We start from the raw sequence: 16,175 nt of genomic DNA, 5'->3' as shown, positions 1-16,175 counted from the left end.
CAGGGGACACGGGTTCAATCCCTGGTTGGGGAACTAAGATCCCACATGCCAAGGAGCAACTAAACCTGCGCACCGTAGCTAGAGAGAAGCCCACAACAAAGAGCCTGCGTGCCGCAACGAAGACCCAGCACAGTCAAAATAAAAAAAAAAAAGGAAAAAACCCATGATTTTCAACCAGGAGCAATTTAAAAACAAACAAAAAAACTAAAAATAGAGTTACCATATGATCTAGCAACCCCATTCCTATCATATATCTGGAAAAGGTGAAAACTCTAATTCAAAAAGATACATGTGGGGCTTCCCTGATGGTGCAGTGGTTAAGAATCCGCCTGCCAAGTCAGGGGACATAGGTTTGTGCCCTGGTCCGGGAAGATCCCACATGCCACAGAGCAACTAAGCCCGTGAGCCACAACTACTGAGCCTGCACTCTGGAGCCCGCGAGCCACAACTACTGAGCCCACGTGCTACAACTACTGAAGCCTGCATGCCTAGAGCCTGTGCTCCGCCACAAGAGAAGCCACTGCAATGAGAAGCCCGCACACCGCAATTAAGAGTAGCCCCAGCTCGATGCAACTAGAGAAAGCCTATGCACAGCAACGAAGACACAATGCAGCCAAAAATAAAATAAATTTATATATAAAAAAAGAAGATACATGCACCCCAGTGTTCATAGCAGCACTATTTACGATAGCCGAGACATGGAAGCAACCTAAACGTCCATCGACAGATGAATGGATAAAGAAGATGTGGTATATATATACAATGAAATACTACTCTGCCATAAAAAATAATGAAATAATGCCCTTTGCAGCAACATGGATGGACCTAGAGATTATCATACTTAAGTAAATCAGACAGAGAAAGACAAATACCATATGATATCACTTACATGTGGAATCTAAAATATGACATAAATGAACTTATTTATGAAACAGAAACAGACACAAAAAACAAACTTATGGTTACCACAGGGGAAAGCGGGTAGGGGAAGTATAAATTAGAAATTTGGGATTACAGATACAAACAACTATATATAAAACAGATAAACAAGAACCTACTGTATAGCACAGGGAACTATATTCAATATCTTGTAATAAACCATAATGGAAAAGAATATGAAAAAAATATATAAATGTATAACTGAATCACCTTGCTATACAGAAATTAACACAACATTGTAAATCAACTATACTTCAATAAAATAAATTAAAAAAAATAAAAAATAAAGTGGGCCCAGGTAACAACACCCATGGGCTTGTTGGAGATGAACTAGCTCCCTGGCGAGAGCCCTGCCAGTAAACACTGCTCAGCATGTCTAGAGCCTGTCTCCCAGGGTGAGGGGTGGGGGGCAGCTTCCTCTGTCCTCCTCATCTTCTCCCAGTGAAATTGCTTCCAAAAGCTCCTTGTGTGAGAACTTGCCTCCCGGCTGGGGTTTCCTCTTGGGCAGAAGTGTGCGGATATCCTGGAAATTGTTCAGAAACAGCGATCAGAGATCAGGGTGGTGGGGGACTGTGGTGGGCATGGAACAGCCACCCCATCACAGCCGACTCTGAATTCCTAAGAGGTGGAAGAATACCCCTCCCTTTCCCAGAGTCTGTGTGAGGGGCATGAACGCAGTATGCTTATGGTGAAGGCCAGGATGGTGGGCTAGCCTTGACACCTGGACCACGACCACTGGCCCTGCTGGCAGCCAGGCCTTAGGATCCCAACCCCTGCCCCAGCTGCCTGATTTCAGAACGAGCTGTTGTGATGGCCCTGGGGCTGTGCCCACAGCTGCCTTCCTGGTGCCCCTTTTCTGAGCAGCATTACACCCTCCCCACCCTCCTGAGACTCCCCCCACACGGAGCAATGGGACACATTTGGCCATGGGCTGTATTTCCCTTCTCGGTGCCACTGGACTTGGTATTCACCATAAGGGTCTGAGTGAGCAGGAGAGTCGCTCCTCTGCACAGTGACCCCAGTACCTTGGCTGGTTCTACCACCCCAATTCACACCCCCAGATACATTTCCTGAGAACTCCTGCAATAGCTACCTGAGTTTTAGCTACAGTTGGGGCTGAGAGGTGCCGTCTGCACCTTTGCAGCCATCATTCTGGTTCTTGGGGACTCAGGAGACTGGCCGTAGTGGGGAAGGGGCTGCTTGGATGTGTCTGAGTCACATCTCCCAGTTAAGCCTCCTACCACAAACCAAAACTCAAATGCAGGCTTGGGAGGAGGGTGGGCTGGTTTGCGAAGTCAGAGTTCTCTCCTAGGCATGTGTCTTCATGCTGAGGATTCTGCCCTTGGACCCAGGGCTGCCCAGATGGGAGCTGGGAGGCCTGGGGAGCAGCCCCAAGTGCCTGGGTTCGGGACCAGTAAGATGGTGTGCCCCTGCCTGGCTGCCACCCAGCATGTTCAGACCCTGCTTGGGCAAACCGTGGCCACAGCCCAGAATGGGGCTCAGTCAAGACCAGCGTCTCCTGCAAGAAAGGGCAGGAAGGGGCAGAAGGGTGGAGCTCACGGGCACCTGACCCTGGCAGCTTTGGGACTGGGTTTAGACCAAAGATTTGGAATTCCGAGAAAACAGGATGGAAATCATAAGGAAAAAGCTGAAGAAGCTGAAGGCAACTTCCCGGGGTTGGAGGACCCAAGTTTCCATCCTGAAATGGCCCACCTGTCCTGCCCAGAGGAGACTCATCTTGGGCACTTCCCTGGGGAATTGTCACATACCGGCCACAAAGAGAGGATCCAAAAGCCTCCAGAGAGAGAATAGTTTCCACGCAGAGAATAAGAATCCAACTGGTTTCCAGCTTCTCAACAGCACGGGAGCTGGAAGGTGAGGCCACAGAGCCATCTCAGTGATGCAAGAACAGCCTGGAATTCCATATCCAGCAGGACTGCCCATCGAGAATAAAGATGTCTGCAGAAGTGCGAGAGCTTGTCTTTACTGTCACGGATCCCTTTTGGGGATGCAATAGGAGCTTGGGCTTCGCCAGACTGAGAGGGAGAGCTGGGAGGAGGGAGACTTGCGGGGGTCAGACCCTTCTTACAGATGCCAAGCAGTCTCCTGCCCACCTGCTCTCGGCCATGCATGTGTACATGCCTTTGAACACATGTGTGTGTACGAACACATACATGTGTGTGTTTTTTCTTAATATTATTTATTTGGCTGCACCGGGTCTTAGCTGCAGCATGCGGGATCTTCATTACGGCATGTGGGATCTTTAGTTGTGGCATGTGGGATCTAGTTCCCTGACCAGGTATGGAACCTGGGCCCCCTGCATTGGGAGAGCAGAGTCTTAACCACTGGACCACCAGGGAAGTCCTGGCACATCTGTGCCAGGAAGCTCCCTTCCTGGGACAGCCAGCCTCTGTAATCAGAAGTCCCACTCCGGGTGTGGTCAGCTGCCTGGTATCAGAAGCCCAAGAGCAGACTCTATCTCTGATGGGCACCAGGTGCCCTGATGAGCAAGCCCAGTGCCAGCAACCGGTGTCATCAGGCAGTGCCTGGGGCCCGGCAGGACGTGGTCAAGACTGCCAGCCTTCTGTGGACAGTGTGAGACCTAGCAAGGCCTGTGACCTGCATCCCAGGGACGGCAATCTCCCCTGGACTGTCCTGGGTATTGCTTGGTGGGAGGGCTCTGGGCCGAGGCTCAGAGAGGGTTCAGGAAGCCTCTGTGCAGGGAGGTCAGGCCCTACAAGGCCTCTGGGCAAGTCCCAGCCGGGTCCAGGCTCACTGACTGTGGACACACGGGAGGGCACCGCCCCCACGTCTGTCCCCCTATCAGAGAGCTCCGCCCTCCTCCCATAGCGCTGGGTCCGCCCGGCTTGGCCTATGGGATGGGGGCGGCGAGCGCTTGCCCGGCCTAACTGAACTCCCGCTCTCATTCTCCTGCGGGAGGAAGACCGGGAGGCCGGACACCCGGGCGCTGGGAGCCCTTAGGCCAAACAGACGCCTCCCCCGCGGACAGCTGCCTCGGAAGCGGCGAGCTCGCGTCTGGGCCCGCTGTCTGCGCGGTCCCAGGTCCCCCGTGTCCCCGTGTCCCCGTGTCTCCCGTCCCCCATCCCGTCGCCGGCCCCATGGAGCAGCTGCTGCGCGCGGAGTTGCGCACCACGACCCTGCGCGCCTTCGGGAGCCCCGGGGCCGGCTGCATCAGCGAGGGACGCGCCTACGACACGGATGCCGGTCCCGTGTTCATCAAGGTCAACCGCAGGACGCTGGTGCGTGCCCCCCACCCCATCCCGTCCCACCCCACCCTTCCCTGCGGCCTGAGCCTGCACCTGGAGCTGGAGGGGAGAAGGGGTTGAGGGTGGGGGAGGGCTGGAAGGAACGGGGGGAGGAGAGGAAGGTGGTGAGGGGGCTCAGGCGCTCAGGGGCTCAGGGAGAGGGAGCGCCGCGGTCTGGTCCTGGGCCAGGCCTGGCAGTCACAGCCCTGGGGTCAGCTTGCGGCCTTGCAGAGGCTCAAGTGTTTTCTGTGGGATTCCGAGGTTTTGTCTGCTCTGGGATTAATTTACTTCCTTTTGCCTGGATGCACAGGAGTTTTTGGTGTCCGTTTTAATTTCTCAACCATTCAAGCACGGGGGGCGGTGAAGCTTGGGGTCCTGGGCTGCTTCTGCCACTCCCCAGGGGCTCAGCTCTGGACTCCGTTCCCCACAGCCCCTGGGTCCTCCCCGGCAGATGGAAAGAGGCAGGAAGAACCCTTGCGCGACACAGAGAGCCAGGCTTCTTCTGTTCCTTCTACTCACAGGCCATGCTTGTGTTGGACCTGGTTTCCATTGCCTGCTTAAAATATTGCTGTTAAATGTACATGGAAAATAGTAACACTTTACAGATGGAGAAACTGACCATAGTGTGTGCACCGCAGGTGCTGAGGATGGCGCTCCCTTGGCCCTGGTGGGCAGCTCCAAGGAGGCCCCTGGTGCTCTGTGGGCCAGGCCCCTTTGAGATGCGGCAGTGGGGAGGGGGTGTTGGCTGTGGGCTGGAGGAAATCCCAGAGTGACCCCTCCAGTCCCCCTGTGGAACTGCCAACGTTTAGGATGGACAGTGGGTCGGCATTGGTCCGGCATCCCTGCTCTGTTGGCACCAGGAACTGTTAAAGAATCTGGTTTCAGTACCCAAATCCCTCAAAACGATAAGGCCCACCCACTGGGAAGCTGTATTGGGTTCAGGGTTCACGCTGGCCCTGGAAACTTCGCAGCTGGTTCCTGAAAGCTCTTCCAGGCTGGGATCCCATTTTTTTTTTTTTTTTTTTTTTTGCGGTACGCGGGCCCCCCACTGCTGCGGCCTCTCCCGCCGCGGAGCACAGGCTCCGGACGCGCAGGCCCAGCGGCCATGGCTCACGGGCCCAGCCGCTCCACGGCATGTGGGATCTTCCCGGACCGGGGCACAAACCCGTGTCCCCTGCATCGGCAGGCGGACTCTCAACCACTGCGCCACCGGGGAAGCCCTGGGATCCCATTTTTCACCCTTGAAACCTTCAGTGCTGGCACACAGGAGGTGATCAATCAATACACGAGAACAGGTGATAGGTGAGGCCCTCAGGATGTAAGCAATCTGGAGCCCAAGTGTCCTCATCCCCTGTACGTTTGGGGTCTCACCCTGGGAGCATGGCTGGGGGTCACTGGACAGCCCGCTCCATGATTCTAGGTGTGGATTGGCAGTTAGGAGGACACCTTGCACATTCTCCCCTCAGGTCCTTGAATGAAAGGATGGAATTCTTTTCCTGTGTGGAAATAGATGCTTTGATCTTGTTCACGAAGGTTAATTCTATAAGCCAGAGGTATTCACAAACCATATTAACAAACACTTTTTTTTTTTTTTTTTTTTTTTTGCGGTATGCGGGCCTCTCACTGTTGTGGCCTCTCCCGTTGCGGAGCACAGGCTCCGGACGCGCAGGCTCAGCGGCCATGGCTCACGGGCCCAGCCGCTCCACGGCATGTGGGATCTTCCCGGACTGGGGCACAAACCCGTGTCCCCTGCATTGGCAGGCGGACTCTCAACCACTGCGCCACCAGGGAAGCCCAACAAACACATTTTTAACCCAGATGTAGTGTACCTAAGGTGAGAGTTCACCTAATTTAAAAATGGGATATTTGTACAAAATGTTTTAGAAGTAGGAAGACCCCTGGGTCCCAGTGGAGGCTGTTCCGCTGCCCTGGGGAGTGGCTGTCTTCTTCTTGGGTGGGGTGCATGGCTCCTTCCCAGCCTCCAGGCCCTGGTGGGTGCTTGCCTCTGGGGACTGGCCCTGGACCCCCCAGCCCCTGCCTTCCCCCGCCCCAAGTGTGTGCCCCAGTCACTTTGGCATGCCCCCCCATGCTGCCCTGTGCTGCCTCTCATTTGCTGTAAGTGCTCAAGGCATCGTGGGGGCAGGTAACCTGGAAGGGGACCCAGGCCCAGCCGCATACCCTCCACTAACCTGTACTTCAAGGCACCCCACCAGCACCCCCATGGCACCCTGTGGCACCCCACAGCACCCCACTATACCCCCAGCACCCTCATGGTCTACTACAACACCTCATAGCACTCCCACCACCCCACAGTACCTTCATGGCACTCCCAGCACCTCCCAGCACCCCCATGGCACTCCTAGCACCCAAAGGTTTCCCAGCACCCCCAGCACTCCATCCCCCCATGGCCTGTGCTTCCTTACCTCTCAGAGCAAGCACTTGGTGCAGGCCTCAGCATCCTGTCCACCCTAAGCTCTCAGCGCAGCCCCTTCCTATCCAAAGGGGGCCACATTGCGTCCCACCCTCTGGGGGCTGATGCCTTGCTCCCCAGCCAGTTTTCAGCAACTGGAGGTCCTGGGTGCTTGCAATCCCACATGGTGGCTTCTGTGCAGGGCTGTGAGCCTCAGCCTGGCTGCATAGCCCTTGCTGGCATCGGAGTTCACGGCCATGTTCTGGACGCAGGCCCGGCAGATGTTTGAGGGGGAGATGGCGAGCCTGGAGGCTCTTCGGAGCACTGGCCTGGTGCGGGCGCCTCAGCCTATCAAGGTGATTGACCTGCCTGGAGGTGGGGCTGCCTTTGTGATGGAGCATCTGAAGATGAGGGGCCTGAGCAGGTGAGAGAGAGAGAGAGAGAGAGAGAGAGAGAGAGAGAGAGAGAGAGAGAGTGAGTGTGTGTGTGTGTGTGTGTGTGTGTGTGTGTGTGTGTGAGAGAGAGAGAGAGAGAGAGAGAGAGAGAGAGAGAGAGAGGGAGACAGAGAGACAGAGAGAGGAAGATGAGAGAGAGGGGGAGCAGCCTCTTGCTGAGCTGCCCATACAACTCCATGCAGGGAGCAGAGGCAGGGCCCAGAGCCACACCTGCCATCCCTGATGGAGGCAGGAGCTCTTGCTTTCCATGCAGGGTCAGAGTCCGAGGTTAGTTTGGCTCCACAAAGTTGTGCCAAATAAGCGTGTTTGAACCATCCATTGCTTTGTGCTCAGAGGGCACCCGTGCCAGCTCAGTTTGGGCAGTGAGGTCTGATCTAGTAATTATCTGAAGTCCTTAATTTTTTTTTCTAATTATTAAAGTTATGTATGTTCATTGTTTAAAAAATGGTGGAAGACGCAAACTCATGTAAAGAAAACTAAAGGCGCCCGTCATCCCAGAAGCAGGGAGCGGTCACTGCTACATTTTGGTGTGTGATTATCATCCCAGTCTTTTTCTTATATGTGATTTACATTTGTTTTTACAAAAATTGGGAGCCTTTTTTTTTTTTTTTTTTTTACTCTACTTAACATTACTTTTTCCCTTGATTTGTCCCTTAATTCCCAGTACCTCTGTGAGCTTCAACAGAAGCCTACCCCTCTTGGTGATTTTATACTATTTTGTTTTTTGGAGGTCATTGCCTACAGTTCATTTTTTTCAGTTTTTAAAGAACAGAGAGTAGTTTTTAAAACATTTCTCAAAATGGAACATGCGAGCTGGTTGTTGTTTCTTATTTTAATTGGCTGCATTTCTTCTTTCCTCAGTCAGGCATCAAAACTTGGAGACCAGATGGCAGATTTGCACCTTTACAACCAGAAGCTCAGGGAGAAGTTGAGGGAGGAGGAGAACAGAGTGGGTATGTTCAGACTGCTGTTGTGCACCCTTGACCTGGGTGCATCTACCCTGGGTTGGTGCTTAGGGGGGATATTTCAGTAATGGGTTGGGTTGCACACCACCTGCCTGTAGACTGCAGTGTGAAAAAAGAGATTGTTAAATAAGAATTTTGATGATAAGCTGGTAGAATCAGCTCATGACCCCTCTGCTGTCCAGTGTGCTTGAGATAGGCATGTCCTTGCTGGTCCATGTGTGGACCAATTGCTACCATGTGTAGTATAACCTCAGCCACCCATGTTCCAGTGGTGCAGCCCAGGCCCATCCTGATGCTCTGCTGAGGTCTGACATTTAAGAGAAAGCCAAGCAGCACTTTCTGTTGACAGGCCAGAGGGCTGAGGGTGCCGGGCCCCAGTATGTGAGCAAGTTCGGCTTCCACACGGTGACGTGCTGCGGCTTCATCCCACAGGTGAGTGCCTGGGCGAGGATGCTTCTGCTTAGTTCCTGATGCCCCAATGCTGGTCACCCCACCCCTTGTGTGTGACAGAGTGCCAGTCCACTGGGCACCAGCAAGTCTGACTACCTGATTTCTTCTTTTCTTTTTATTTTTATAAATTTATTTATTTATTTTTGGCTGTGTTGGGTCTTCGTTTCTGTGCAAGGGCTTTCTCTAGTTGCAGCGAGCGGGGGCCACTCTTCATCGCGGTGCGTGGGCCTCTCACTATCGCGACCTCTCTTGTTGCGGAGCACAGGCTCCAGACGCGCAGGCTCCAGACGCGCAGGCTCAGTAGCTGTGGCGCACGGGCTTAGTTGCTCCGCGGCACGTGGGATCTTCCCAGACCAGGGCTCGAACCTGTGTCCCCTGCATTGGCAGGTGGATTCTTAACCACCGTGCCACCAGGGAAGCCCCTGACTACCTGATTTCCGAAAGCAGAGTGTGAGTTGTGATAAATGGGCTGGGGAGAGTAGATGTCGAGGTTCACTGAGCAGAGCTCAGAGGAGGTGGGGAGCTGTGGGGCAGGTAGAAGAGCATTCTGAGCAGAGGAAACAGCAGGTGCAAAGGCCGTATCACAGGAGGGCATGTGCTAAGTGTGGAGGACGGAAGTGGGTGGGGGTAAGGCAGCATTAGAGGTCAGGGACTAAGTCCTGGTCACTCAGCCCGTCTCCTGGGGCCTTTAAAAATTATTAGTACTATTGAAAAAAAACACTATTAGTACTATTGAGAGGTAATTCAGTGACATAAATGTCACTTTTAAAGTGTACAGTTCAGTGATTTTTAGTATATTCACAGTGTTATGCAGCCACCACCACTATCTGACTCCAGAACATTTTCATTACCTCAAAGAGAAACCACATACCCATTAGTAGTCACTCCCCATTCGCCCGCCCTCAGTCACCGGCAACCATGAATCTCTTTCTGTCTTTAGGGTTTGCCTATTCTGGACATTTCATATAAATGGAATCATATTGTACAATAGATATACTTTTATGTCTGCCTGGTGTGGGCAGAGGGCTGTTCTTCCAGGTGGAGGTCACTAGAGGCAAGATCCTTATGAAGCTGGAGGCAGATTTAGGGATCTTATTCAAGGGGTAGCCCTCACATCTGGGGTCCCTAGAACTGTACCTGGTGGTTTACCAGGCTTGTTAAGACCCTGTGAATCTCTGCTGAAGCCAGCTCCCCTGGGGGTTACACACCTGTCTGGAGCTAGTGACCAGCACAATAGTGTGGTCCCAGCCCAGTATGGCCAAATATGGCTTGTTATCCTGCTTCAGATGTTGAGTTGAAGAGCTATGAGTCTACAGAGATTTGGTTGACCTCACACAGTGGCTTTTCAAGAACTGAGGAATGAACTTGTACACAGAACCCTGATGTGTGGAGCAGGTGAGGATGGGGCTGGCCTGTTAGGGACACAGGCAGCCCCCGAGTGCCCCTTCAGAGTCCAGGATCAGTGAACCAACCTAGTTTAGCTGCAGCCCAGCCAGGCAGGGGCAGGAAACCTGGGAGGACACCTGGTCCACCTCCTTGTGCTGTGACAAGATGGTACTGGAAGTAGTGTCCGATGGACATAGCATGGATGGACCAGCCTGAAGTTTCAAGAGGCTCCCTGCTCCTTGGGAGGACTGAGTGGGCCCTTAGGGGCTGCAGTCATTCATGGGGCAACCCTGAATGGTGGCACCTAGTGAGCTGAGCCCTGTTGGGGCCATTGGCTCGGTCAGAGGACTGACACAGTTTATTTGCTGCTGTGTCCGACTCAACTCCCCAGTTGCCATCGCAACACCAGGAGGCGGGTTGCCATTGACCCGTTTTATGGATGAGGAAAATGATGTGCAGAGAAGCCAGGTGGTACCTGAGTCATGCAGCTGGTAAGCGGAGGGGCCAGGGTTTGGCCCTGTCTGGCTTCAGAGCATAGGCCCTGACCGCCACACATCCTGACCCACCTGGTCCAGGTGAAAGCTGGGTCCTCCCACCAGCTATGCGCCCAGGCGGCCCCGCCTTTGGTAGCTCAGGGGAAGGTCATATATTTTCGTGGGTGAGGGCATCATGGCCCATTGGTTCAGGTGGAGGGCTAGCCAGTGCTGGTCTCCAGCTGTGTCTTCATGACCTGGTCATCTAGGAGGTAGACCGAGGCCGGGACACTAGGGGCCTGGGCAGGCAGATGGAGCACGAGGGCATGCCATCCCATACACCTCAGGCTGTTTGGGGAGGGGGTCTCCCGCCTTCTCTTGAGGTGCACCTAGCACCAAGGGGGTGAACACAGGGCCTCAGCCACCACAACCCTCTGCACAGGGAGTCTCCACGCTGAGGATGCTGACCAGGGACGCATGCTCTCCGGAAGGTTCCTCCCTTAAGGAATTTCACAAAGTAACCCTTTGTATAAAATAAGCTTTTCATCTTTTTTTTTTAAACAACTCTATTAAAGTATAACTGACATAAAATAAACTGCACCTATTTAAAATGTACAGTTTGGTAAGTTTTGACATATGCATGTGCCTGTGAACCGCTAACCGCAGTCAGGTCAATGAGTATATCCATCACCAAGAAAGTGTCCTCCTGCCCTTTTGTAATGTTTTCCTCCTGCCCTTCCCTGCCCATGGCAACTGCTGATCTGTTTTCTATCACCATAGATAGGTTTGCATTTTGTGTAATTTAACATAAATGGAATCATATGGTGTGTACTCCTTTTTGTCTGGCTTCTTTCACTTAGCACAAACATTTTGATATTCATCCCTGTTGTTGCCTGTGTCAAAAGTCCATTCCATTGCATGATAAACCACAGTGTGTTTATCCATTGATGGACATCTGAGTTGTTTCCGGGTTTTGCTTTCACAAATAAAGCCGCTATGAACCTTCATGTGCAAGAGTTTGTGTGGACAAATGCTTCCATTTATTTTGGGCAAATACCTAGGAGCCAATGACTAGGTCAAATGTAGGCTTATATTTAACTTTTTAAGAAACTACCAAAATATTTTCCGAAGTGGTTATACCATTTTACATTCACACCATCAGTGTAGGAGCATGCCAGGTCCTCGGCATCCTCACATACTTGGTATTTTCCTTTTTCTAAAATTGTAGCCATCCTAGTGATTGTGCGGTATCTCAGTGAGGTTCTGTTTTCCCTCATGACTAAGGATGTGGAGCATCTATTCATGTGCTTATTTGCCATATATTAGGGACATAATTATTTAGGATTATTATATCTTCCTCATCAGTTGACTTCCTTTCCATAGTGAAATGACTTTCTTTATACTTGGTGATATTCTTTGCTCTGAAATTTACTTCCATATTAATATAGCTACTCCAGCTTTCTTTTTTTAAATTTTATTTATTTAATTAATTTTTATTTTTGGCTGTGTTGGCTCTTCATTGCTGTGCGCGGGCTTTCTCTAGTTGCGGTGGGTGGGGGCTATTCTTTGTTGCCGTTCGCGGGCTTCTCATTGCGGTGGCTTCTATTATTGCGGAGCACGGGCTCTAGGCGCGTGGCCTTAAGTAGTTGTGGCTCACGGGCTCTAGAGCACAGGCTCAGTAGTTGTGGCATGCAGGCCCAGTTGCTCCATGGCATATGGGATCTTCCTGGACCACGGCTTGAACCCGTGTCCCCTGCATTGGCAGGCAATTCTTAACCACTGTGCCACCAGGGAAGCCCTCCAGCTTTCTTTTGACTAGTGTTAGCATGATTTATTCTTTCTATCCTTTTAACCTGTTTCTATATATAAAGTGCATTTCTTGTACACAGCTTATAATTTGGTTAAAAAATATAATTGGATTAAAAATAATTGCTTTATTTTTCTAACCTGTTGATCTCTTGTCATTTAACTGGGGTGTTTAGACACATTTAATGTACTTATTGATATGGTTAGGTTTGGAACTGTTGTCATTTCTTTTTTATTTGTCTTATCTGTTCTCTGCTCCCCTTTTATTCTTTTTTCTTTATTGTTGTTGTTTTTATAAATTTATTTATTTTTTGGTGCATTAAGTCTTCGTTGTTGGGTCTTCATTGCTGCGCGTGGGCTTTCTCTAGTTGCCGCGAGCGGGGGCTACTCTTCATTACGGTGCGCGGGCTTCTCATTGCGGTGGCTTCTCTTTTTGCAGAGCTTGGGCTCTAGGCGCATGGGCTTCAGTAGTTGTGGCACGTGGGCTCAGTAGTTGTGGCTTGCGGGCTCTAGAGCGCAGACTCAGTAGTTGTGGCGCATGGGCTTAGTTGCTCCGCGGCATGTGGTATCTTCCTGGACCAGGGCTCGAACCCGTGTGCCCTGCATTGGCAGGCGGATTCTTAACCACTGCACCACCAGGGAAGTCGCACCTTTTATTCTTTTTTTTTTTTTTGTTTTTTTGCGGTACGCGGCCTCTCACTGTTGTGGACTCTCCCGTTGCGGAGCACAGGCTCCGGACGCGCAGGCTCAGCGGCCATGGCTCACGGGCCTAGCTGCTCCGCGGCATGTGGGATCTTCCCGGACCGGGGCACAAACCCGTGTCCCCTGCATCAGCAGGCGGACTCTCAACCACTGCGCCACCAGGGAAGCCCCCACCTTTTATTCTTTATGCTCTCTTTCGAATTAACTTTTAATGTACTTATTGATATGGTTAGATTTGGAACTGTTGTCATTTCTTTTTTATTTGTCTTCTCTGTTCTTTGCTCCCCTTTTATTCTTTATCTCTCTTTCGAATTAACTAAGTGTTATTATTATTATTTTTGCGGTATGTGGGCCTCTCCCATTGCGGAGCACAGGTTCTGGACGCGCAGGCTCAGCGGCCATGGCTCACGGGCCCAGCCGCTCCGCGGCATGTGGGATCTTCCCGGACTGGGCCACGAACCCGTGCCCCTTGCATCGGCAGGCAGACTCTCAACCACTGCGCCACCAGGGAAGCCCTAACTAAGTATTTTTAAATAATTTACTTATTTATTTTTGGCTGCATTGGGTCCTCGTTGCTGTGCGCACAGGCCTTCTCCAGCTGTGGCGAGCAGGGCCTCTCTTCGTTGCGGCGCACAGGCCTCCCACTGTGATGGCTTCTCCTGTTGGGAAGCACGGGCTCCAGGTGTGTGGGCTTCAGTAGTTGTGACTCGCGGGCTCTAGAGCGCAGGCTCAGCAGCTGTGGCGCGTGGGCCCAGTTGCACCGCGGCACGCAGGATCCTCCCAGACCAGGGCCCGAACCCGTGTCCCCTACATTCGGCAGGCAGATTCCTGACCACTGCGCCACCAGGGAAGTCCCTAAGTAAGTATTTTTAATGATTCCATCTTATCTCCCTTGTTGGATGGCGATAACATTTGCTGTGCTCTTTTAGTGGTTGCTTTAGGGTTTAGGCAGATGCCATGCTTACCTCTGTCCTGTGACCACCAGCTGCAGCACCAGCCCCTCCTTTCCCTTGTTGCTCAGGTGAACGAGTGGCAGGATGACTGGCCAACCTTCTTCACCCAGCACCGGCTCCAAGCACAGCTGGACCTCATTGAGAAGGACTATGCTGACCGAGAGGCACGAGAACTCTGGTCACAGCTACAGGTGGGCACAGCAATTATCCTCTGGGAGAGGGGCTGTTCTCTTATGAGCCTACCACGTTTGTGTGGGACCCCCTGCTAGAACAGAGCCAGAGTGGGGACTGCTGAGCCTGGAGCAGAGCTGGTCAAGTCGTGGACCCATAAGTGTCCTGACTATTGCCTTGATGGGGAAGCTGAGAAGGGGATGGGACCTGAGGGCATACTTGATCCCTGAGCGCACCTCTCACGTGTGCTTGGTCACCAGGTACTTAACCTCAAACTTTGCTCATGTGAAATGTAGGTGTTTGGCTTGTAAATGGTGGCATTTACTATTACTTTCTTGTCCATTCTTATGCTGTTTTTTTCACCAAGGCAACGTCTTACCTCTTAGAGCAGGTGTGGGTAGCACTTTGAAACCAGTGATTGGTTTTAAAACGTAACTCTCAAAATGTTAAAAACAGAACTCGCATATCAGTCTATCAGCATGCATCAAAGAAATTTTATTTAACTCATTGCTGAAGTAATCAGGCTACAAAAGAGGTGCAGATATATGTGTGCTGTGAAATAAAAGAATAGCGCAGAAAGTGTGCTAAGTTACATACAAAAAGACTCCACTCAGGTTGTACAGTTCATATTCTACATGACAATAAAATCATAACCTCTGAGGTTCTCTACTGTATGGAAATCATTAAATTGTAGCGCTTCTAGACCTAAATTAGTAGTAAATACTAAGACAAAATTACATTTCCCTGGAGTCAGAGGATCCTTATCCCTGGGCTTGGTACAAAGTGGTGGCTGGACCCTGAGCAAACACAAGGTCGTCTTTGCCTTATTTCCAAGTACTGGATGAGGAGACTGTGGCTCCCAGGCCTGTGATAACTCTGTGTACAATAATTATTTTCTTAGGTGAAGATCCCAGATTTGTTTTGTGGCCTAGAGATTGTCCCCGCCCTTCTTCATGGGGATCTCTGGTCAGGAAATGTGGCCGAGGACGACACCGGCCCCATTATTTACGACCCGGCCTCCTTCTACGGTCATTCTGAGTTTGAACTGGCGATTGCCTTGATGTTCGGGGGGTTTCCCAGGCCCTTCTTCACCGCCTACCACCGGAAGGTCCCCAAGGCTCCAGGGTTTGACAGGCGGCTGCTGCTCTATCAGCTCTTTAACTACCTGAACCACTGGAACCACTTTGGGAAGCAGTACAGGAGCCCATCCCTGGGCACCATGAGGAAGCTTCTCAAGTAGCAGCCCGCCTGTGTCGCCTGCCCAGCCGCTTGCCAAAGGACCAGGGCGGCAGTACCAGAGGCGGCTTCAGAGATGAATAAAGCCCACGGTGGTTTCAGGGATGGAACTGTGTGTGTCTTAGTTTCACCTGCGTCTCCGTCCTCCATGCAGCTGGGTTAATTTATGGGGGCCCAGACCACCTGAAAGGTCTCCGACAGGCTCATTACCTATTCCAGTCTGGGGGGAACTTGGAGTTTGGATACTTTCATGACAGTTGTACAGAAATTCACACAGATCTGGGGTTTGCTTATGTGGAATTTGGTGTCATGGCCCCCTGTGGATTCGGGTCTCCTGTTTCTGGCTTAGGCAGAGCTGGGGACCATGAGATGGGTGCACCTCTTGAGCAGTATCTCTGGGGCTGAGCAGGGCTCCAAGTCCACCTTACTGAGGTGGACAGGTGGAAGAAAGACCCCCCTCCCCCCATGTGCTTTAGCCACTGCCCAGCTTCTCTCCCGCGCTCCGTTTTGCAGCTGGTGTTTTTTGCTCGACTAGAAGGGGGTGTGTGTGTGTGGCGGGGGCGGTAGCCTTGGGTAGGGGGTGTGCCCTGGCGGGTGCCTGGAGTGCTCAGGGTGTCGGGGTATCCAGGGGGTCGGCGTGTCGGGCTGCCACCGTGTAGGGGTGGGGCTGCCGGGCACCTCGGCCACCCGTGTGTGCGTCTCGGAAGACCTGAGCCGCGCCGTTATCACTCCTCCCGAATCACCAATTGTTTCGGGGCTTTACGAGTGCCCACTCATCCGTTGTCTGGAAAGTGCCTGTCTAGCGGGCTGGAGCCGCTCCCACTGCAGCCCCGCGCGCCTGCAGACGGCTTTGCAGAAAGACCCCCGGGACCTGAACTCAGCGCGCGTGCTCGGGGAAGGCTGCGCAGCCGGCTTGTGGGATCTTGTCACCCCACCCAGCCCTCTGGCCCCGCCTCACTCGGG

At 52.2% G+C, this 16,175-nt stretch overlaps 1 protein-coding gene across 1 annotated transcript; it reads left to right on the top strand.

Annotated features, from left to right (window-relative positions):
* The first annotated feature begins 3,836 nt into the window (after positions 1-3,836).
* Positions 3,837-15,317, top strand: FN3K (fructosamine 3 kinase). Its single transcript, XM_060134519.1, has 6 exons — positions 3,837-4,199; positions 6,888-7,039; positions 7,932-8,023; positions 8,385-8,467; positions 13,874-13,996; positions 14,878-15,317. Exons 1-6 carry the CDS (start codon positions 4,059-4,061, stop codon positions 15,214-15,216), a joined length of 930 nt encoding a protein of 309 aa, XP_059990502.1. The 5' UTR covers positions 3,837-4,058; the 3' UTR covers positions 15,217-15,317.
* Positions 15,318-16,175: the final 858 nt, after the last annotated feature.

This window comes from Lagenorhynchus albirostris, chromosome 20, assembly GCF_949774975.1.
Source record: "Lagenorhynchus albirostris chromosome 20, mLagAlb1.1, whole genome shotgun sequence".
NCBI classification, from domain to species: Eukaryota; Metazoa; Chordata; class Mammalia; order Artiodactyla; family Delphinidae; genus Lagenorhynchus; species Lagenorhynchus albirostris.
The sequence above is the reverse complement of the archived record's forward strand: the minus strand, read 5'-3'. Positions and strand labels throughout refer to the sequence as shown.

Excerpts from the sequence above, each read along its gene's own strand:
- FN3K (XM_060134519.1), top strand. The coding sequence starts at position 4,059 with ATGGAGCAGCTGCTGCGCGCGGAGTTGCGCACCACGACCCTGCGCGCC. Across the intron at positions 8,468-13,873 it reads GCTGCGGCTTCATCCCACAG|GTGAACGAGTGGCAGGATGA; the intron begins GTGAGTGCCTGG and ends CTTGTTGCTCAG. Across the intron at positions 13,997-14,877 it reads AACTCTGGTCACAGCTACAG|GTGAAGATCCCAGATTTGTT; the intron begins GTGGGCACAGCA and ends TTATTTTCTTAG.